This window comes from Botryllus schlosseri, chromosome 6, assembly GCF_051294905.1.
Source record: "Botryllus schlosseri isolate E-star chromosome 6, Bs_hap1, whole genome shotgun sequence".
In the NCBI taxonomy this organism is placed as follows: Eukaryota; Metazoa; Chordata; class Ascidiacea; order Stolidobranchia; family Styelidae; genus Botryllus; species Botryllus schlosseri.
In genome coordinates, this window is record NC_137241.1 from 2,773,883 (window position 1) to 2,799,511 (window position 25,629).

A 25,629-nucleotide genomic window follows, 5' to 3' on the forward strand; every position below is an offset into this window, starting at 1 on the left:
CACACCTGTATCCATGCAACTAATAATATATCAGCACTACTTGCAAAATTCGATGTCATGTAGCATAGCCTACCACTCAATTACTGCGCACCAGTGAGGATAGCCTATCACTACCAGTGCACGATTTCGGGCAAACTATATTAAAATGTGTATTTCGCACCAATGCTTAGAAATATATAAATCTTGTTCGAAGCATGTGATATCATACATCGTGCTGCTCTATAATTCGTGATAAATCGTGTGTTTATACTCATTTACTTCAGCCAGTTACCTTTCTTGCGCAGAAATATCAATCGTTTTCGAAACTTCCGATATCATATTTCAAGCTCAAGTCTTGCTAATGCAGTTTTACGAGTAACCTTACTAACAACGTAGATTTAGAAACTCGACACATGCGACACCATGCCTGGTGCGTGCAGAAATATAAATCGTGTTCAAAACTTCTGACATCATATTTCATGCTCGTGTCGTTGCTAATGCCATTTTACGAATAACCTTTCTTGCAATCTACATATTTGAAAACTCGACACATGCGACACCTTGCCTCATTCCTCTCCGTAATTGATCGACGCAACTTGAAAGACAGTCGTGTGAAAGTGTGAATCCCCTTTCAATTGTTCACGAGTAAACTTTATTACAATATGAATTTCGTGTATGTGCCACGTGCAGCCAAGTATACAAATCTTGCACGCAGTATGCGATACCCCATTCCTGCACAATTGAGATTGATTAGAAACCGAGTGCATGGTTGTTTATTTGTGTTCACAAGTAAAATTTTATTGCAATCGGTATTTTACAATATACACGCATGTATATCAATCATGTTAAAACATGTTAAACCCATACCTCATATCAGTCATATGGCAGGGACGGGCAACATACGGCCCGCGACGGGATATTATCCGGCCCGCAGACAGTTTCTCGTGAAAATGTGGCCCGCGGCCCCAGTCTGCCGAGATTTTCCAGTACTTGCTTACCACGACTAATTTTAGGTACTGTATGTTATTACATACGTGTGTGCGCAGCGTGCGAGAGTGGTGCTTACGCGTAAGTCCGTCGAAGCGAGTAGAGTTACATTATCGGCATTTACGATTTACTCAACCCTAATGTGGTTTGTGGTATAAGCATGGTGTTAGTCAACTACAATGGTCATTTACACCGGATCGATATTTCTCATTTTTGATTCCGTAAGCGCGGGACATTTCTAGGCTTTTACAAGTTACCGCTTATGCGGATGAGATGGCGAGGAAGAGCCTATAAGATAAAACTCCAACACTTAAGTAGGAATTCTGGAGTCGACCCCTGCCGGACTCGAATCCACAACTCATTGGTGTTGTAACTACGATATCTCGCCACCTACTCAACCCTAATGAATTGATGTCTTGGTGAATTGAGGGTACCTGGCTTATCGAACGCCTTGAAATCTTAACTATGGATTCCACCGTGTGTTGATTGATCAGAGAGAAGCAGACATGGCGGCGCCTGTAAGACAATGATGTTCTCAAATCCATATTGTCTTCGGCATTTTCGGCGAGAAATGGCTTTGAAGTGACATTGCTGTCGATAAAATACATTCATTAAATACCATTAATTCCTTGTATATGTGGATAAATGGGCGAATAATGTATCGATTTAGCCATCCGGCCCGCAAAGTACCTAATTTTCCTATATCCGGCCCGCCGACTGGAGAAGTTGCCCGCCCCTGCCATATAGCGTTGGAACTATAAGTAATGTGCTGGAATGCTGTTTTCGGCTATTAACCGAATATGTACTTTTTAAGATTATTTGTGAACCAGCACTACCATACATCACCCTACTACTTTTTTGTTTTATGTATAATTACTTCACACAGATAAATTATTACTTAATACATTTCGAATTTGCTTCACCGTACTACTGATCTTCGCTACTGAGGAGATTCTGTCGAAAAGCGCTTAGTGAGTAACTTATTACTAATAACTATCATGGTCGACTTGAAAGATCATCGCTCTATCCAGTATGACGGACCTCAAGTGTGGAACAGTATCTCGCCTGCTATTCGACAGTAGTCAAGCACGTCCACATTATAGTCGAAACACAAGCAATTTTTACTGAATGAATACTAGTCGGCCCCCAAGATCACCGGAGTAAATCCTGAGTTATCGATTTCGCCTTCCGTCACATGCCAACTTTTGTATTATCTTATTTTACTTTTCATTCAGTGTGCATGCCTCTTCGTTACATTGCCTAAGCCAGGCCAGATATATTTTAAACCTTTTTTTCGGCCGTGGCCCATTTTCCGATTTGGGAATGTTCCGTGGCCCCCTCCTTGAAGTCGTGATTCTGCTGCAAATAGCGATGAAATATGAAGCTTGTGATGTAGAGTAAATCGCCACTCATGCATTTGAAGATTGTCAGACAACCATGAAAAAATTGGAACGTACGGTTTTCAGGGTTTGATAAACTTATATACATGGTAATCTATCATTGCAATGTGTAATTTAATAATGATAGATTATTCAGCTATCCAGCGGTTTCGGAACTAACTTTTCATTCATATCGCAAAACAGATGGATGGAACAATCGATGATGCATCGCAATACTAGGATACCAATTCGTTATAGTTATAGTAACGGGTAGTTGGAAAACCATGTCAACCGTTCTCGTAGCATTCCCGTGCGTGCCTGAAATATGTCTGCAGGATTGCTAAATCATTCACGGAGTCCGCATACTACTAGGTTATTAGTAGGGATGGTGTAAACCTCTGAAAGGTTCAGGTTCGTGTGAACGCGAACCTTTTTGAAAGGTTCTGTGTGAACGCGAACGTGAACCTCATGACGTCACGTGACGTCCTATCGCGAATTCCAACCCTATATTTCAGTGAAGGGATATATTAATGTACACGATGCCTAGCGACGACTCGGGCTACATAATGCGTCAATGCTGAAGTCCATACTGACTTTTTAAACGTCGCCAAATGTATTAACTCGAGCAATCAAATGATATAATAATTCCGTAAAATCAATATCTTTCGTCGCTTTGCCAACGATTTCGACGAGGACTTGCAGGGGAATATAAGCTTACGCCTTAACGGTCTAGGCCAGACCGGACAATGTATTCGGCGTCTAAGTATTGCCACGTTGATATCGAGCAGAGAGTAAAACGGGTTTCTATACTTGCTACCGATATTACCCCATTACCAAGTTATAGAGCAGTAGCCGACACCACAGTCGCACGTGTTTGGTTTTTATGATACAATAAACATTGTGAAATCGAGATGGACCCCATACGCTTGTAGATTTTTCGCATCGCACTCGCTGACTACCTTCAGCTAGCGTCGTGATGTTGTGTGATTGCAGATCAAGATCACAGCAGAGAGTCACTAAATATTCACGAACGGAAAGCTGGATATTTCGAGCATAGAGTGACCCGCAGTTGAAATACAGTGAATATCAACCAAAGATGTCACAATGACGTGAAAATTGTTATATATGAAAAAGGTTCACAGTGCAGAACCTACCAAGGTTTGTGAACATGAACCTCTAAATTTCTGAGGTTCACACACATAACGCGAACGTGAATCTCACGTTCACACCATCCCTAGTTATTATGTTATGGCTATCGCTGTTGCTATACAAAGTCGAGAAGCAAACCAATCAAATCTTTTCCTCTCTGGACTCCGTCCACGTGACCGGGGACTTAAGGCCACCATGGTGAGAAATGCGCGTGGCTGTGACAGCGAAACGAGCCAGCTTCAAACAATTTCAAGCGTGATTTCGGTGAATGGGATAGTGGAGAGAAGTTGAGAAAGAAGTTTCGTTCTCATGCTGAGCAAGTCATGTGACTGCTGACGGTGATATGCCAGAACATTCAATCCAGTTATACTATCAATTCATGCGGCTTTTCCATTTAAGTACAATTACTTCCTTGTAATGATTTTAAGGCTTGAAGTTTTTAGACCGACTCCACAGAATAATGCATTGCGTTAAATCCGCGATTTATAATTGCGGCAGTGCCGTAAATGTTTACCAAAAATTGATAAATCACATATTACAATATGGCAATTACAATACTAATTACCTACTGCAGTATCGTATAACTACATCTATATCACTATAGTCCGATTTTATTGAATACTATTTTGAACGACACGTGACATATGACCCCCGAGGAATTCTAGGATACGTTAACTTCCAGCTATTATATAATCGAAATTATGATCCTTGCTGTTAGTCCTGGGTTGTCATCATTGGTGTAGCAAGAGGATGAAAGAAACCTTAGCCCTCTCATTTCCGACTTGTACATTGTGACGCCATACGTGTCATTATACTAGAGCGATTTTTTTTAATTTCAAAAACAGAATATTTTGCCATAAAAAATGAAAATTTTGACAGTTTTTGACATTAAAAAACTTAATTTTGATAAAATGTTGCCCTCAAATATTCAAATTAGGTATTGTTGGATATACTGTTAGAATTGTAGTATTTTCCTGCATTTCTGGTTGGCATTGTCTGTCCTTATACGAAGTAGTTTGGCAAGAATAGAAATAAAGTTCAATAGCAGCGGTTGTTTGCTGGCAGCAATGATGTTCAGTGTATACTGCTGGAAACCTAGTAAGTAGTAACACTCCCGTTGCTTCAATCGAAAATGTTGCCAACATTGCCCACTTCTGAGTTTTGATAACATCTTGCGTACCACCCACATACTTTGAGAACGACTGTGCTATAAGAACCAATGTCGACAACGTAGTCAAATATCAGATTCAGATTTGAGATATCCGCGTGAGCGTGTAAAAACTTCGGACCTACTAAAGCAAGTTTGCCAAAATTGACATGTCAAAAAATAATCGCCTGATTAAGGCCTGGTGTGTCACGGCACGATTCTGTATCTGCGTCAAATGGATTCCCGTCCGTCGAATCTTTTCTATAGCCTTATCTATTAGGATGAAATGTGATCAAATTACTGGGTTCTTAAATTCCACGACTCGGTTTTTAGCAGTTTACTACATAATACAGGGGCGGGCAACATCCGGGCAGCGAAGGGATTTTAAGCGGTTCGCAGAGAGTTTCCGGTTTACATGAAAGGTGCGGCCATTAAGCTACTTGTTCTTTTCGGGTCTACATACATTTGTGAGCGAATATTTTCTACCATGAAAATGAACAGACCAGGCTGCGTTCCAATCCAACTGATGCTCACGTGCGGTTTTTACCAAGGTTTACCAAGACCATAGATCTTATTGACTTCAACAGCTAGTGTATAGTATATTGCGTTATTAAATTCATTAAATACTATTTTTGCCCTCTATTCTTTAAACTTAAAATTCTCATTATATACGATCTTATAGGTGTATAAAATATTGTATAGGTATAGGTAAAACTTGTATAGGTGGATAAATACACGATTAGCTTATGGTATAGCCCGCTCCTGACATAATACGTTCTAAATCCCACTTGAAGAAGAGACCAACCCGCCCAATGTGACTGTATTTTGACGTGAAGTTGTGACCTTTTACTGCCTGCTTTTCTTCCAATATATTCACCCCTAGTTCCTCATATGGATAAGACCCTCTGCACATAAGATGTATTAGAATAAAAGAGAACACTGTAAATAGGTAACTGTGGATAAAATATCAGTGGAGTTTATACTGTTATCACAGAGCTCAAGGTCGTCTCTTGAAGAGGCATGCAGTAGCCTATAAATAAATCGAAGCAATCCAGCAATAATCCAATATCGCACCTATATCGATAGCAGTCCAAATATTGCATTCTCAGAATTCATGTGAATAGCTTATAACGTATATATGTATAACATAACAAAACCGTGCTTATATATATGTATGAAACTTGAAAATTATTCGCGTTTCGAAATATTTCACCAAGTCATGGAACGAAATGCAGCGTAAATTATAGAAACAATATTATGTACTCGGCACTTTTGAGAATTGTTAGAAGCTTGTTCAGTGATAATACAGCTCGAACGATACTGATGTCTTAGCCGATACAGATAAAACCGAAAACTATCACCCCGATATATATTCAGTTAATATTCAAAAGATATGACATCTAGCGTAAGGCTCATTTCAAAAACGTCAGAGTATTTATTCGAACAGATTTACAGTCACTGCTATGCGCTTGGGCTTGACATACACTAGAAAGGCTGTATCCGGTCACATTTAAGATATAACAAATGGATCAATATTCCCGGTCCAGCAGTCGCAGATTATCGTTCCACTACTCCCTACAATGCCGTGACGTCACTAACATTGCCGATATTTTCATACCTGCAATGGCCGCAACCGATATTTCTTTCCACGTCTGATATCGACTCGATATTATCGGCGAATAGTGGGTGAACGGTGGGGCTCTACTTATAAGGCATTGTCGTCAACACTTGAACGCTCTGAGACGCAAATAGCTACATCTAACGTAGTATAAAATCGAATATGTAGTCAAAAAGATTGTCACCACGTTACAGCAATTCAGGCAGCCTTAGTTTGCGTCGTCTGCGGTGGTACCGCAGATGAGTAGTTATTGTATGAATACGGAGGCGGCGAGCCAGGCAATTGCTTCTGTTGGAATCCGTACGCATCTGCGGTAGCAGCGGAAGCCGGCTGAAATGCACCGGCGGTAGCAGTATTCGACATCCCATTCACATTGTTTGTGTTATTCTGAGCTGCTCTTTTCCCTGCCATGTATTTCGTCACACCCAAAGCCACGAACAAAATCCCAGGGGCTAGCAACGATATAGCGCCACCGACGAATCCAGAGTTCACAAGTACAAGAGCCAAGATCAGGAGTGATATTCCTCCAGCGAACAGCACAAGTCCGACCACCCCCAAGCCTATTCCCAGGCCGCGCAAATGCTCGGGGGATCTTGTTTGGCGTGATATGTGCGAACTTAAATGTGATAAGAATTAGTATACGGCGGAGATATTTCCGTAAATCTCAAATGGCAATTGAGATGCATTATACCTACCAACCAGTTTAGTGTACGGGTATGGGATTTACAGAAGTCACCTAGCGGAATTGTTACAAGCGTACGTTCATAGCGATAAGAGTGTGTATTCACACCTTAAAGGTGATACAAGAAAACATAACCTAACCCAGTATTATATAGCGGTATAAATCAGATACAGTGATTGAATCCAAATGATGCTTGAAAAACTAGACTAAGCACAAACGAAGTAAGAGGGAATGCAACCACACACGGACGTGGGAAGGTAAGCACGCGTAGGATGTGTAAAAATGCAGTGGTTCCCAAACTTTTTCGGCTTGTAGCACACTAGAAAAGTTTTGAAATTCTCGCGGCACACTTCGGCCGAGAAAAGATGCACTAAAAAGATCGATGTTTATCTATCAAATGAACGGAACACATATAATAGAAAGGAGCTGGAAGTGTTCACAAACTTACTTTTGTAATGCACATCCCTAGATATTATAAGGATTTTTGGATATGGCGAACAAAACCACTCGCGTTGAAATTGCCAAACAAACATAATCGAAAACAGCAACCCGCATTTTGTCATCAATTCCAAGCAGTGCCTCTCGTTTACAGCTTTTAATTTCACCTAGCCACGAAGATACAAATTTTAATACAATGTTGATTGTTTTTGCACCGATCATGGAATAGGATTTACTAGCAGACAGCTAAAAGCTAAAAATCACCCAATTTATTCTTTTCCAAAACTCCAAAAATGTTCGCAGCACACTTGAGAATCTGCGGCGGCAAACTTATGTGCCGGGGTACACAGTTTGCGAATGACTGCTTTAAACCATGAATCAATCACAAGCGCCTCTTCTGCTAAGTAACCAAAAGAACAAACAAGCGATTGAATATATATAAAAAGAAAAGCGCCGAATAATAATAATGATTGGCTCAAATTGACTCTAAATTGAATACACCTAATGTTGTTCAGTCACTAACAAGTCCGGTAAAATATTGATGTAGCGAGATAGCGTACTGGTAGTGGTACTTTCTACTGTTGCAACACCAAGGGTTTGCGAGTTCGAGTCCGACCGAGGTCGACTCCAGAATTCCTACTCAAGTGTTGGAGGTTTATCTCGGCTTCTCCTCGCCACGTGATCCGCGTAAGCGGTGTCTTAAAAATGCCTTGAAGTAGGCCGTGCTACAAGTCGGTAAATACGAAATCATGATGAATATTGGCGTGGTGTATAATGATCAATGTAATCGAAACACCATGAATATCATTAACAAACAGACCGGTCAATTATTCGGTCGACAATCCGAGGCCGCAGCTTCTGAATTCTGAGGTAAATTATGACTTCGTGTACCACCTCTACGGTGTGAAATGTGAATACAGTCTTTTCGTCAACAGTTTATGCGGGTGCTATACCAATACCGAAAAACCATTACCGAGAATGGAAATCACCGAGAATGGACATCACCAAGAATGAACAAATTGGACATTGCCGAGAATGACCATTACCGAGAATGGACATTACCGAGAATGGCCAATGCCGAGTATCTAACCTACTGGGAAGGACGTTGTCGAGATTTAAACCATAGATTCGACACCTATTGTGGCAACGCCGTGATGCACATGTACACGACCTGTACATATAGGCTACACAACATGCCTGTATTGCGTATCTTGCATTCTCGGTAATATCACTTCTTAGTGGTGTCCCTTCTCGGTAATGTCCATTTTCTGTGGTTTCCATTCTCGGTAATGTCCATTCTCTGCGGTGTCCATTCTCGGTAATGACCTTCTCGGTAAAGGTTTTCTTGGTATTGACTGGACACCGCGTATGCGCCATTCGCGTTCCTCCGCATGCGTGAAACTTTATTGGATTTAGTCGGATATGTCCATGCCCAAAATTACAAGAAGATCGGATCAATTAATCCATTAATGGATTTACACTGTGTGCCAAAATCTCCTCAAACAGCATTGACGTATAAGTTGTTGTTTTTTGATACTCATAGCGCTATAACTAGCGCTATAGCTACACCAGCCAGATATTTTCTATTATGGTTGCGTATCTGCCGAATCGTAGGATTTTTAAAATACCGCTTACGATGATCGGATGGCGACGAGTTTACACAAACCGTATGAGTGAATGACTGAATGAATAATTTCCGCGATGCAGCTTTGAAATTATACAGCGCGCGAATCTAAGTAATGTTTGTTATAATAATGCCGCTAAATCAATAATTACAGATCGTGCTGCCATAACGCACCATCTCGTAAAGTATCGAACAATCCAATATTCGATTAAACCCGCGCAAATAAACGGAAATAATTCGAAGATTCGAGACTTATTCGGACCCACTGAATATTGTCACAGCATGCGTAAATGCGTGAATATATGGACGGCTGCGTAATAGGTTATAAGTAACCCAAATACAAAATACGCCAAATGCACAATAAACCGGCAGGAATATCTAGACTACTGTAATCTGGCAGACTAGTCTAGATATTCCTGCCGGTTTATTGTGCATTTGGCGTATTTTGTATTTGGGTTACTTATAACACATAGTAACACTTTCTTGAGTAATCAGCTAGTCACGCACGATTGGCCGGATTCCAATGTATGAAAAGGTTCCGAAATGCAGGGTCATATTACGTTCGCTTATCACGCACGATTGGCTGAATACGAATGTATGAAAAGGATACAAAACGTAGTGTGATATCACTGGGTCTGCTGCGTCATCTTTGTTGGTCATACAGTACAGGTATCTTCTGTTAGCGATATGTCGTGAAAATAAGGTAACCTTTAGCCGAGCCGTTGCGCCTTTACAACATTGCCTGATCTAAGGACATGTATAATAAATACAATACGCTATACTTTCAATATACCTTTTCATGTTGCCCACCCAGTATCCATGGATAAATTAATGGCCTTTCACAAATCCACTCTGGGAGCAAGGCGATTAGGGATACATATACAATACGCGACAAGACATGTTCAATGCTATCGGATTTAGATATGAGACCTACTGCCACGCCGGAATAAAATCTGACTGAATGTCACTCTTAATATTTCCTACTATTACTGTAGAATATTGATCCGCGATTATTGCTAACACAATACTTTGATTCCACGGAAAACTTACCACCACCCAATAAATTAACTTGGTATCACCTAAAACAGAAATCGCAGACTTTCATTGACTTACCACATAGTAACTTTGTAAACTACTTAAAACCAGACGAACTCCAAGACAGTAGCGTGTCTGATTTTAGATAGATAACCTATGCTAGTTATCTATAGTCTAATGATTCGGCCGATTCCTCGTAAAGCGTAATCTCACTTGTCACGGTCTGATGAATCTCACTTGTCACGGTCACATGACTCAGTCTCACAAAGCAAACTCAATCTCATGCGCCCCGACTGAAAACGCACACATTAGAATTTTGTAGATACGTTGTTTTTGTTGTTGTTGCTGTTGATATTCATGGTGGGTGGGTGATTGAAAAACTACTCCAAGTCGTTTCGGCGCCCTCCTATATTTTCATTATATCGCAATCTTGTGGTGTATTAATTTGACAAAAATTTTATTAAAAATGATGATGATTATGTTTATCCACTACTGTGATCATCTACACCAGGCCTATTTTTTTCCTTCAAATTTCGTGTCTGAAGATTTGTAGCACGGCTCACCTTTAGGATTTTAAGACAATGCTTGCGCACATCAGATGGCGAAGAGGATTCTAGATCAAATTTAGACACGGTATAATGGTTCAAAGAGTTTTGCAGGTCACCTGTACATCCTGTGTTCTGACTTCAGTATTTTCCACGGTACTGAAGATGTTGTCCAACTAGTTTTTGTAACTAGCGAAGCGTAGTACACTCTAAATATATGACAACACAATCGCAATTCTTGTTGTAAACATGGAATGTGAAAGACAACCTTCATCAACATTGCATACATGCACATACATGCAGTGAATATACCATCACATTGATCAGGGGTTACCAACTTAAAACTGATTTTGCAACACTTTTCAAAGTTCGAAGAGGCCGCGGGCCACATGAATGCAATATCGAGATGAAATAGGCCACAACCTCGTTTTTCATACTTTCCGTCAGCACAACGCTGTGCTCTTTAAATGTGAGACGGGCATAATTACCACAAAACAAATAATTTATTAATTTAATAATTTCAGCGTTAACACGCATGGCGGGTACACAACAAAACCCTTGTTACCAAACTCTTGAAAATATTTACTTCCTGCCTTTAATGCAAGTAATGTTGTCTACCAATTCAAGTGCCACAGTGATAGCCGGTATGCAGGTCGTGTATCTCAAGGATTGTTTGAGCGTATAAAGCAGCATATCCTCAAATCGATTCGCTCAAAAACATTCGCAAGTGACCGCACGGAGCTCGCACGCAAATGCAAATTAGCTGCCAAAACAGATTGTTATGACGATTGCTAAGTATATATGCTTCGTCGAATGGTCAACCTCGCCCGTGCACATTATAATGACAACATGTTCACTGTCATTGCGCGAGGCAGATCTTTTTTTCATTTAAAAATGTTGGAGTCTACCATTGTTCAATTGACCGAACCAATTTTATGCAGACAAAAAGATTTCTCTATAAACTTACAAATTTCTCATTAGTTTATTTTGGTTCGTGTTTGTAACTGTTTATTTACAAATTGCGCTGCTACTATAGTACCGTGGTTGCCAGTAAACTCGCCCCAAAGTAAATTCGGCCCTCGGTCACTTTGACCGTCGGTGAATTCGGCCGTCGTTAAATTCGGCCCTCGGTAAATTCGGCCAGGGCCAGAGTAACAACAGTTACAATACCATTACCTGACCTGAACCCTAACCCTAATCCTAACCTAACTCTAATCCTAACCTAACCCTAATCCTAACCTAACCCTACTCTTAACCTAACCCTACTCTTAACCTAACCCTAATCCTAACCCTAATCCTAACCTAACCTAACCCTAATCCTAACCCTAACATAATCCTAACCCTAACGCTAATCCTAACCCTAAACGTAACCCCTAACCTTCAAATCACTTGATAATATTATAATTATGTAATATAATACACATTATTAGGTATTAGTTATTAGATTTAGGGTTAGGATTAGCGTTAGGGTTAGGATTAGGGTTAGGTCTGGTTAGGATCAGGGTTAGGTTAGGATTAGGGTTACGATTAGGGTTAAGTTAGGATTAGGGTTAGGGTTAGGTTAGAATTAGGGTTAGGATTAGTGTTAGGGTTCAGGTTCGATAATATTATAATTATGTAATATAATACACATTATTATTTCGTAATACAATTTCACACAATGTTCTCCGAGGGCCGAATATACCGATTGAATTCGGCTGTCGGTAAATTCGGCCCCGTAAACATCGGCATATATATATACATATATATATTTATACGCATACCCTGTTCCCCAAATCACTTGATATTAATATAATTATGAAATTAATTCACATTAATAGTTGGTAATACATTTTTATAAAAAATTCTCCGAGGGCAGAATTGACCGAGTAACCAGTGAATTGACCGGTGAATTCGGCCGTCGGTAAATTCGGTCCCCGTGAATATCCACGCTATCTCCCGTGATTACGCGATCTACGCATACCCTGACATCCAAATCACTTAATAATAGTATAATTATGTAATTAATTCATGTTAACGGTTGGTAATACATCTTAATACAATATTCTCGGTGGGCCGAATTTACTGATGTAATGGCCGAATTTGCCTGGGCCGAATTTACTTTGGGGCGAGTTTACTGGCAACCTAGTACCGTACTCTTCAAAGTTTGTTATTGTTGGCATTCTTCAATGCGAATATCATGGTCTGTGGTTTTGATTGTCGCGTCATACTTTGCCTCCTTGGTTTTGCTTTTAAATCTGTTTTAATCCCTTTGGTGCCGTTAACTCTTGAAAAGAGGGACCCGAAAAGCCTTCGAGTTTAATAAATATTATACTGCAAGGGATGTTGTATTGAAAGCTATATTCAAGTTCCGTACCACGAACCAGCTATTTAAGGAAATACAATAAATACAGCAGAAAATATAAAATATCATCACTTTCTTTCTATTTTAAGTATGAGCAACTCTATACATGACAGGATTTTTCTGCGACTGAAATGTTAGTGAGGTTAGCTGGACACGGAATTTGTTCGCGAACTATCTCCTCGTAAAGCTTGATCCTGTGGGGAAGCCTTAAGTCGTTTTCTAATCATTGCGGTTTAGGCAGTGTCTGAGCTATTGCACGTCAGGGGAATATGCCCATTCACATCAGCGAATTCTCCCTCCATGGAATGCTATTATCATCGCCTAAGCCGGATCAGCTAGTGAGGGATATGGTGATATTGGGCATGGGAGAAAAACTCATTTTGAACAACAACTACGATATTTTTAAAGTGAAATCAATTTCAGCATTTTAAAATGCTTTACTAAGCTTTCTTTCGAAATCTGAAATACGGTCGCGGGCCGCAAAGTATTACCTGGTGAGCCGCGTGTTGGTGACCCCTGATATAGATATATATTATAATATAATATATATACAATGCATACTATCATTTTCTGGAAAATCTCAAATTGCTTAAACGTACTCTCTATTGAAAGCAATTTTACCACATCAGCTGCGATTTTGCGAAAAATACAGAATACCATGAAGTTACCATCTTTCTTTCCCTTGAAGGTTCAATAGACACTACAGCAATCACCAAAGAATAACTTGATATCGTTAATTTATCCACTGAATGCCACTCGATTGACTCTCATTAGTAGTGAACTTCAGTATCAGTAATATGATGAATCAAATTAGAAATACAGGAAATATTTTGTTTCTGCGACGTAATAGCGACGAAAACAAACAACTAGAGCAGTGGTTCTCAACCTTTTCACCTCTCGGACCGATAAAATTTCGAAAAAGATGTGACGGATTGGTGGACTTTCCAAATTGTAGCCAACCCAGCATGTAAACTGCAGTGGTTCTTAACCTTTTTTCCTCTAGCGCCCCCATTTAACAACTATCGGGCTCCAGCGCCCCCCAACCTCATATTGTAAGGAATGTAATAAAGACAATGAGTAAGAGGGAGGGCCGTAACAGCACTTCGTCAACCCCCGAAAAACGATTGCCTTGCGCACCCATAGCGTGATAAACCAAACTTCTGAGGGCTTCGCCCACAAGGACCCCGTAGCGTGATTTCGATGGTCAACAAAGTTTGTGCGGCCTGGTCGCCCTATAGGTACCAAAATTTTCTATAATGCATGAATGAATAGGTGGTAGTTACATATATAAGCCGCTATAAATTTTTTATCCTCTCAACCCACGAAATCAGATTTACCAGTAGCGCTGAGTGAGCTGTTGTATGGGTAAATAAAGGGCACGTAATTAATAATAATTAAACCTATTCGGGCGTGCCCGTAGGTACAATTAATTCGTTACCAGGGACGTAACAGCACTTCGTCAGCCCCCCAAAAAGTTGGTCTTGGGCCCCCGTCGAGTGATAAACCAAATTTCCAGGGGGATTCACCCCCAGACCCCAATTCTGCTATCCGCAATTTGCTGATACTAGTCATCTACATTGGGTGTCCACTGTCCATTTACTGAGCCAGCTATTCTCATCTAGACGCACGAAGCGCGAAAAGTTTCAATAATTCATGATTGAATTGGTCAATATCATCGGGAATTGCATGTATATTGATATCAATTTTTATGCTCTCTTCTCACGTAAACAGATTTACCGGTAGAGCTGAGTGATGTGTGATTGAAAAGGTAGGACCCCTCAAAAATAATTATACATCTTCAGGCGTATACCCGTTGGCAGGAACGAAACGGCACTTCGTCAGACCCGCCAAAAAACTTGGGCCTTGGGCTCCCATAGGGTGATAAACCGACCGCCCCCATCACGTTGTTCGCTTTTGCCACGAAATCAGCAGTACTGTTTAGCAAGCCAGTGCGAAGCGGGAAAACTTTCGAGAATTCATGATAAAATCGGACAGTAAGATCGGGAATTGCATATATCTTGCTATCAATTCCCTGTAATCTCTGCTCACGTTATCAGATTTACCGGTAGAGCTGAGTGAGGTGCAATGTTCCCTCTAAGCTGCGCACGTGCGCAGTGCTGTCACGGTCTCTGCGCACAGAAAATCTTCGTTGCGCACAACAAATCCGAAGTTATAAACTTTTTAGTCGTTACGCACTGTTGTCCAAGGGACTGCGCAGTGAGTTGTTGAGTGTGCGCGGACTTATCAAAACGTAGAGCGAACATTGTAAGGTGTCTTCGAAACTGTAGGGCCCGTAACTATTAATTAAGCATATTCGGACGGGCGAGCCCGTTGGTATGACTTCGTTGCATGATGTTATTTCGTGACCTCCTGTCTGGTGTCTGCTATATCAAAAAATATAGAATCGCCAAACAGGGATATCGCCCAACAGTAATATCTAGTTTTAGATATCCCTGTCGCCCACTCGTACTAAACTAAAAGACGCACACGGTTTCAAATTGGTATTTCTTCACTGGCGTATAACTTTTCCCCGCCAGATAGAATTCCTCTTCTGGGGTTCAGATTGCCAAGACAGGAACATTCGGTGCCAGTCATTTAGGCGCCCGCGGACAATTAAACGTATATGTCTTTTGTAGGCTATATATAACGAAGTTTTTTCGGTGTTAATTTGCTCTGAATACTCAATTAAGGATATGTCCTACCACCACATCATCTACTGCGAAGCTATTTTTCTCTAGCGCCCCCCATACCGCCCCCCTGAGCCCAGCGACTCCCATTTTGCCCCCTGAGCGTTTCCGCCCCCTTCAAAATCGCCAGCGCCCCCTGGGGGGCACTGGGGGCAAGGTTAAGAACCACTGATGAAAAGTATGCCACCGTTTGCTTGCAAGTATATGGTGCTTGTGAGTGAAGTTTTCAGTTTTTTTATCGTGAATAATCATCTTCAAGATGGCATTCATGTGATTTTTCGGTAATGGGTCTGCTGAGTTGAGGTAAAATTGTCTTGCCCAGAGCAACGTGCTACCGCCGAGAGTGGTTCACAATCTTTCGTGCCGTAGGCCGCGGATTTAACCGACCACGCTAACTCGAATAATATTCTTCTCCTCAACAATATCGAGAGAAGACGCGGTTCGCAGTCTAACCAAGCACCTTGTCGTGCTACCTTGCTCATTGCATACTACTATCAACCGTAGGCTACTCTGGCTACTACGAATACAATGCGCCGCACGAAAACACCTGACAACAGTTATACCTGGCCATCCACAAAATCAGGGCCGAGAAAGCAACGCGTCACCCCACCTAACCCCCAACACACGTTGGTTCCCCACAGTGTGATAAACCAAACTTCGCCTCCAGACCTCAGTGTTACATGGATATTTTCACCAGTACTTGTAAGCAAATTCATTCTACTCAGTGCAGGCAAAGAGTTATGTGATCTATAATCGCGCGGAGCTCAAGAATTTTCTCTAATTCATGACTGGATCGGTCAATGATATTGATAATTGCATGTATGTTGTTATAATTTTTTTTTTATCCTTTCACGATTCCAAATTGGTATTTCTTCACTAGAAAATATTTTTTCTCTGTGGCATGACATTTGGCCTCAACATAAATACACATTGCTACGACAGCGAGATTCGTCACCAGCCATTTTGACGCCTATGGACTATTAGACAATAGACATGTATATCAGCCATGTGTTGATTACTTCATGAATGTAATCGATTGCGATTACGATTACTTTTGAAGCACGCGATTTCGATTACGATTGCAGCAAAATCAGAAAGTAGTCGATTACGATTACGATTACATTGGGAAAGTAATCACGACTACTCACGATTGTGTTCATGCTGTTTCTAAGAACTAATCTTGGAAGATATACTGGAAGACAATATAAGGATTGCAATGAAAAGGCCTACTGGGATAACAACTTTCTACATAAATGATGCATCATTTGCTTGTTACGTCATAATATGCCAATTAATCGACTTTACGGGACACGATATATCGCACCCAACGATATGCATTTTTGCCACGTCCGTAACTGCCGTACCCCAAACTCTCCAATAGGGTGGGGAGCGAGCTCGAAGGGGACTCGGAAGTCTTTCGTAAACCAACATAAACTATCGAGTATTTTCGAGATATTTAATAAACTTGCAATTTTTGTTCGAGCTTCTCGATTTAAATGTCTCTAGATAGTTTGATTTTGAAATGCATACCTTTTCTCCTCAAAAAAGCATGGGTAACAATTTAGAGAAACAGGCATTTCGGTGCCGGTCATTACCGTGCCACGACACACCAAAAGAAGTGAAGTTTTGGCCAACATGCAACTCTACAAAGTGTGTTACAAAAAAAAAGAACTTGGCCGAAACTTTGGGTATCTGTCCATTTTCAATGGCCACGCTTTCCAGTCTGATCCCAAAATACAAATGCCAACCGAGGCACCCAGAGAGGAATAAAGACACGGCAATTTGTGTGTGCGTCTCACGAAAGTTTTTTCTTTTAGTCTGCTGCGTTTGGGCGACTGCAATATCTTTTGATTATATAACAGACCGGAGGCTATGAATTAACCACATACCGTAAAGTAATTTTATTAACATACGAGATGGTATAATTATGGATTACGTGACCCCATCTCGACAGGTAGCTCTGACCATCGGGGGCTGAGATAGGATTAAAAATGAATAGTAAGTGATATAATGCAATTACCAATATTATAGAAGACATTCACTCTTCTACTTGAAAACTGACCGCCGTATGGGGTCACAAGACCAACGTTTGGTGTGGGGGACTAATTGCTGTTTTTGTCCTGATTCTAGCTACAACCCACACTAACATGGTGCATAAGAGGATGGTCATGGCAGCAGGTTTAAATGCTGAGTAAAGAATTACGAAATAACGTTTGGCGCCCGTTTCAAGTACCGTAGAGTCGAATGAGAATAAGATAATGTGAATATAAAATACTGCCTTCAACCATAGTGTCCTATATGGTGTCGACACAAGCAAATCTCACGCCTCAGTGAAATTGTATCACGTCACAATTTCCATTGGGCTACAGGCAATTTGACGGTCGTATTTGACCGGCTTGCCGAGCATTAAATTTGGTAAAACGGGTATCAATCGAAAGCTGACTCTGCACTGATGACGAAAATATAAACTTTATTCCGCTCGTGGCCCTGGAACTCCCACAATCAGCTTTGAATTTTTCATTGTTATGGAGATTGGCATTGGGACGCAACAATGCTGTCTGGCGAAACGAGAGAGAAGCTCATGACGCAACAATGCTGTCTGATGAAACGAGAGTGTAGCTCAAGAGAAAAATGACCGTCAAATTGCCTGTAGCCAAATGGAAATTGTGACGTGATACAATTTCACTGAGCCGTGAGATTTGCTTGTGTCGACACCATATAGGACACTATGCTTCAACTTAATGCAGATATTGCAAGCTACCGTTTACGAGAAAAAAAGAGCGGCTCGGTTATGATATATATCAGCAGTTGTTGATTTTGAATGCTTCGTTGTAGAAATCGTAATGTTTTATTTGTTTAGTACAGAATTTCAAATCTTTATCCGGTGCACGTTCGTGCGCACTACATAGGCCCACTTGTGGCGAGATAGTGCAGTGGTATAAACCTTGGATCAATTACAATAAGTCTATTCAATTACAACTACAATTGCAACTACTCCCTTGCATGCTTCAATGACATTACAATTACAATTAAAATTACTCCCTTGCATGTTTCAATTACATTACCATTACAATTACTGTTAAACATGCAATTGAATCGGTAAAGATGTGTACTTTGACAACCGTGGCGACGTACACTGTTAAAAATATTCTATGCCAAATTACTGGTCTGGTCCTGGCAGCAGTTTTACGACTCTGAGACCGGTAAATTTGAAAAATATCGTCCCGTAAATATTATTGACCGTAATTTATTTTTACAATGACTGACTGTTAAAATTTTTACGGAAAATTCCCGTTACCTGATGTAACGGAAAACGGCTGTAATACCAAGTTACTGGTCTAGTCCAGTGCAGCAGTTTTACGCTGATGAGACCAGTAAATTCGAAATAACTCTCCCCGTAATATGATTTTACATATGCTGACCGTAGGAAATTTTACGGAAAATTTCCATAACTAAAGGTAACAGAAATCTGCTGTAATATTAATATACTCGTCTGGTCCCTTGCAGCAGTTTTACGTTCCTGAGACCAGTAAATTTGAATCAGGTTTATTTGGTGCGGGAACACGTAAAAAAAAAGTAACTGTGGATAATGACGAAAATCCAGTCTTTCTTGTGGAGATCATCAGTCAGCAACTGCCTGAATGAAGAGGGCTTCATCAAAACTTCAGCAGCAGTTGAAGGACTGTACTTTGGGCCATGCTCTTTTGTAGGTTCTTCAATAATCTGAACAAATATTATGCTGTCATCAACACCGTTACAATTTGGAAACTTTGAGACGCTATAGTATGACATACTGCGACTTTTCATATTCTTGTCAATTTCTCAAATAATGTTGGCCTAGGATAGCGGTGTCGAACATAAGGCCAGCAGGCCGCATGCGGCCTGCGAAGCAATTCTGAGTAGTTTGAAAAACCCCTATATTACCCAGCACATTTTCTAACAAATGTTGAGATATTATTGTAAGAAATGCTTCCCGCAAGGCCACAAATGTCAAGATCATAGACCGTGATATAATTATCCGACAGTGGTGTTATGGTTTTACTCTAGTCATCATCAGGAACAAGTTGGTGATACTGACATCAGTAGTTATATAGATCGCTCGTGACGGGCTATGGGGTTCTTATGGGCCCGCTGGTGACTCGCCGCGAAACTCGTGTTGGTGATTCGCCCTTTTCGACCCCCCCTATCGCTGGTGAGTCGCCATGTGTTCTTATGGGTGCGGTCGTGATTCGCCCTTTCAGGTATGGGCTGCGTCGGTGACTCGCCGCGAAAACTCGTGTTGGTGACTCGCCTTTTTTACTATAGGCGGTGGCGGTGATTCGCCTGTCATGTATTCTTACGCGGTCTCTGGTGACTCGCCATGTGTTCTTATGGGTGCGGCCGTGAATCGCCCTTTCGGGTATAGTCAACTCTCGCGCTGTGTTGAATATGTATCAAGTAAATAGTCACGTGATTGATTCTTAGATAATGTGTATATTACAAATTGTTAAATATGACCGATTCGAGTTAATCCCAACGTTTACGGTGAGTGCGACAATGATATATCGTTATTCTTATGGCGGGGGTGGCAAGCGGCTATTGCGTCTTATGGGTGCGGTCGTGATGCGTACTTTCGGTATAGACTGCGGGCGGCATGTCGTACTTTCAGCAAAAAGGGTGTGAAATAGTTTGCTGAATCTAGGAATCAGTCGCTTGGTTATTAGTTTACCACGGAACCAGCGTAGACGGTGATTCCAATACCAACAATAGCCGCGTTCACATATTAACACTCCAAATAGGTGTGAAATAGTTTGCAAACCCTGCGTTCGCTGACAAGATAATGTCTCAGACATACGCGACTTGATGTTACAGGCATATCGATCGCTCACGCGGTGAAATTTTCGTAAGCAGTTTGGCACAGAGCTTGATTTCACTCGTACGATTTAATAAGTAACGAATAACAGACCGCCAGTGTCGGTAACTTGAATAGCGACAAATTGTCACTTATTTCCGCTCTAACCCTAATCCTTTGTGAAGTGAACGCTTATTCAAAAGGGTGTGATATCATTTTAAAATCCTACGACACTCACAGGGTAATGCTTCAGACAAAGCGATCCCTCATGCCCGCTCACAAGGTAATATTTCCGTAATTAGTTTGTCACAGAGTCGTCGCAGACGGTGATTCGTAAACCAACAATTTGACACTTTCTGGTATGGTCGCTATATGTTTTTGACACTTTGTCCGTGTTTGACTTTAGTTGTATGATAAGAATCATGCGAATATTCAAGCAATGTATCAATTGAATGGAATGAAACTTACTACACAGCTCAAGTTGATTCGTATCTGAATGTGTTAATTCGGTACAATTCTAATTAATTTGAGAAATCTTTTTAATGGGATCTTTTGATTCGACCGTAATCTGGATATTACTGACACCGACTTTCAGTCACATTGAATTATTCACACATTCCACGCCACTGTTTTAACAGTTATAGAATCAATACCAACTATCTCTAACCCGATAATATTCAATCATTTTGGTAATTTACCAACTTTAAATCCATTCGCAGATGTACTAAAGGTAAATCCAAATAATCCAAAATGAAATATTTGGACTTTGACATAGTCTGAATTGAAATAGATTGACAAACATGACTACCAACTTTCCCGCAGTCCCATTTCGATATTATATGCACATTGATTTGAAACAAGTAATGAAACATTGCAACTCTATTCGCGATCCCGCTTTCCGTTTGTCAAAGAGATATTTTAGCATCTTACCATACTCAAAAGAATTCTTCACAACATTAACAATTGTTAAAAATCTAGTTTTCACTTACTTGATTATATCACTACAACTCACAAACTTGAATTAATTCATCCTGGCTGTATTCGTATGATCGGTCTTTTTTATTCGATTGTAAAGGTCGTTACTATTCTGAAGACAAAGTATTTACTAATCGGTACATGTACGATTTGACTTGGACATATTATATTTTGAGTATACGAGATTTGAATGTCCAAACAATAACTGAGAATTAATTTATCACAATTAAATCCGTATATTACAGCGTAAAAGATATTGGGGTGTCAGCAACTCTGTACGGTCGTAGTTACAACCACTTTAACTAATCTACCCAGGCAACTCGTCATGATCATTCCTGAAATCAACACAAACACGACCACTGACTTGAGTTAACCACGAAACAGCATCAAGTTTTAAATCCGCTTGCAGCTGACGGATTATTCGAATGCATCGATGGGGAATATTATTGAACTCGTCGGTATTGTTACTTCAACAAATTACACCGACTGCGAAAGTTAATATCGAATGGTAAGACTTGATCACATATTTGTTGATCACAGACATGACAAAAAAAAAACATTACCGAGATTTTATAAACTAGTCATATTACTCTACACATCTATCAATATCAAAATGCGAGTCATCCAATTTTTCTACTAAAGTAACATTGCACTTTCGGATTCGGATTCGGTATAGTCATACAAATTGTATTAAATCCAACATCAAAACAAAAGGAATTTTTTTTTTTAGTTTATTGAAATCAAATCATTCGTCTTCGACTTGTCCTTTTCTAGATTGCACGCAACAATTCGGTACGAATGAGCTGTAACCAAAGTTAAGAATTCTTTGTATCCACAGATATAGAAGATGAATATAGCTAACACAATCACGAATCGACGTTTCAGAGTATTTCACGGATGTAATAAACTTGTTAGTGTCGCCTATCTAAAAGTATGCATGCGTTCGATTTCCATACCGACTGTTGCGATGTTTAGGATTCGCTTACAATGACCAAGAGTGAGGATTTAACATCAATGTCGTTACTGGAGGTATTCACAACAGAGAATCGAAACATTACACAGTGTGAAAATATATCTTTGATATCAAAGCACTATCCCAAGTACACGATTAATACTCAACTCCGTTCACACTTTCTATAGAACGTGCTAAACGTAAAATATCACGAGGTTGCACTCTAAGACTTTGATCATTACAAAAGTAAATTGAATATGTTTGCTCGACGCATTCAATTCAACTAGAAATGTCTAGTGCACAACAATCGTAATATTAAGGAAGTACTTGCTACACTGTAATTCACTAAACGTGTTTTGCATTGTTGTTCATTTGTAGCATTGATTGTTTTTGAACCCTCAAATAATAATTCCCGACATGAAACCAAACCGCTGAAAGTCGTTACCAACACAAAGAAACACTTTGTACGATGTTTGCCAAATGTACCCTATGGTTAGGTGTACTAGAATTATTTGTGTAACACATACACCGACAATGTAATCGAGAATTTTTCCGTTGTCATTCGCTAAAGTAAATGTCATCGCAATACTCTGTCACTAAAGATCTTACTTGTATCTGATTGAATCACCGATAATTAACTCGCTAAATCAAACCATAAGGAAATTTCACTCACTCATCAGATATGAAACAGCGTCGCTTAATCGGTGTAGATCGTTTTTCTAAATGCAAATCATACCTGACCAACAGAAAACAATTTTCACTCACCTTGTAATGAAACCAAGTGGTGGACCTTCGTTCAATATTTTGTTTGTGTCAAATACTTTGCAATAAACACAGTGGAGTGGTCGAGCTTTACATCAGCAGACTGTAATCTGTAAATCAAGCTTACATCCGACTTGTAACTGTATCGTTTACCTAACCGAGTTGTATGCACAGTTTGATATTTTTTGTTATTTGGTAATTGCTGAATATAGTACTTCGAAATAATCCCTTGAACGTAATTTCCATCATCGTAATAATCGAAGTACATTTGTGTCGAATTCGTAACAGCCGACTATGACATGATAAATTTTTGACAAGTTATGCTTGGAAGATTGGTTGTATATCACGAAAAATAATTACCGCTCATATTCATACTGTTATCCATTGGTCGGTATTTTCAAACGAGTAAAATTTATTACTTGAGTTACTCCGCTTAATGCAAATGTAAACACAACCGTCTTTCAACATCACAAAGACATCGATACAAAGTATACAATCAAACGCAACAAGTTTTACTTTTGTAGGTTGTGTATGGTTATCCTGCATAACTCATTTCTTACCAAAGCCATATGAAATATATTCATGTTACACGAAAATATTCACTCATGCTACAAACCTGTACAATGATTGGTGGTGCTTTCAAACTGTTTCGATACCTCAAGAACTTTATTGTCTGAATGGTTGTTCATGTATCGTAATAATCAAGTAGTTCAACACAGAACTAGTACTAACAGAAACACCAGAGTTGTTTGCACAAAAGTTTGTATGTGTACAGTATACGAATACCATGTGTAAGTCCAGCACAATTGTGGTATCCATACGAGTTTAGTTAACACAATTTACGACACCGAGGTCGCGTCATCTTTCGTAAGACAACAAACCAAGGTTTCAGGATATGTCCATGTCATAGCAATGAATCAGCTACTCCAACAACAGAGTGCATATGTTTTCTAGTTACGGTGCTTACATCTTACACACAAATCAATCTACTTTGCTAACGAAAAGTGGTGAGTCATCATATGGTTATCCTCACTAGTAAAACATACTATCATACAAAATGGTCGTTATAGTTTGCACACCAACGGTACATCGTACAAGTAACAAGTCTCGAGCATCCAGTTATTCAAAAAACGTGAAAGTATTTCTACACCAAGTCGTTATGTTGACGAAAGCGTATATTGTAATACCATGATCGATTTGCATTCGTTGGTCACAAACTGTCACTACTCTAAATAATTATTTTTCGCTCAAACACAAAAGCATACTTGTCGCCAATCGTTTTCATCAAGTACGAGTTCAAGAAACTTACTACGACATGAATTTTTATTTTTATGTAGTGTAAATAGGTAATAATTAATTCAAGTAACACTATATCAACATCATCGAGTTGTGCTAATAGATTTACATGCGGTCTTGTGGTTTTCATCGGGACATACAGCACGAACTAACTGTAGACTCCTCTCTGTTGTACAGCTACTCGGTAATCGAAATGCATTAACATGTAAACAACGATCTTGTTTCGTCACACCAAAAATATGTTCACTGTCGCGATACTCCACACAAGACGTGCATAGCCTTTGCACACTCGTAATAGTATACCAACGTCAAGCGATAACCTTTAACAAGACCAACGACACTGAACCCACGACGTTTACCTATGTAAAATTACCACTTTCACTTACCAGTCCATCGTTTACCTGACTAAAAATATTATTTTCCTTTGGAGATCTGATGTTTACCCAGAGTAAGAAACCATTTTCACTTGTAAATATATTTTTTCCTTGGCTAACAAACCTTTTTTCACTTGGAAATATATTTTTTCTCTGGCTAACAAACCTTTTTTCACTTGGAAATATATTTTTTCTCTGGTTAACAAACCTTTTTCACTTGGAAATATCTTTTTCCCTGGGTAACAAACCTTTTTTCCCTGAGCAACAAACCATTCTCACTTGGTGGTCCGTCGTTTAGCCGAGTAAAAATATCATTTTCCTTTGGAGATCCGGCGTTTACCCAGTGTAACAATACATTTTCACTTGGAAAAATACTTTTACCTAGAGTAACTAATCATTTTCTCCTGGGTAACAATCCCTTTTCGTCTGGAAACTATCATTTAACTGAGTACCAATACCGTTTTCACTTGGAAATACATTTTTTCCCCGGGTAACAATACCATTTTCGTTTTGAAAACTGACAACCACACCGGTCAATTTGATATTTTTGTATATTGTTACAACAAACAGTGACGGAAATATACACAGACAACCGGTTTCAGAGTATACCCCATCGGTCGTATCACATCAATATCATCGGTTAACCACATACAATATGCTCTTGTACACCGAAATGCATGTTTTGGAAAATTGGACAATAGGCCTCGATAGCTCTGTGATGTCCGGGTTCGTGCTTTGGATTTTCCAGAGTCAAAATGTCTGAATAAAACACCTCCTCGACTTTGGTACACGGATATGGTCGGAAAACGGTTGGATTTATGTCAC

General features: G+C 39.9%; 1 protein-coding gene across 1 annotated transcript in view; it reads right to left on the minus strand.

The window, feature by feature from the left end:
* Window positions 1–25,629, minus strand: part of LOC145440953 (uncharacterized) — an 87,109-nt gene that overhangs the window by 44,225 nt on the left and 17,255 nt on the right. Inside the window, exon 2 of the mRNA XM_080318744.1 lies at window positions 10,703–10,792. Within this exon, the coding sequence (XP_080174870.1) occupies window positions 10,703–10,710 (8 nt within the window). The 5' untranslated portion in view covers window positions 10,711–10,792. The remainder of the gene's footprint in view (window positions 1–10,702; window positions 10,793–25,629) is intronic.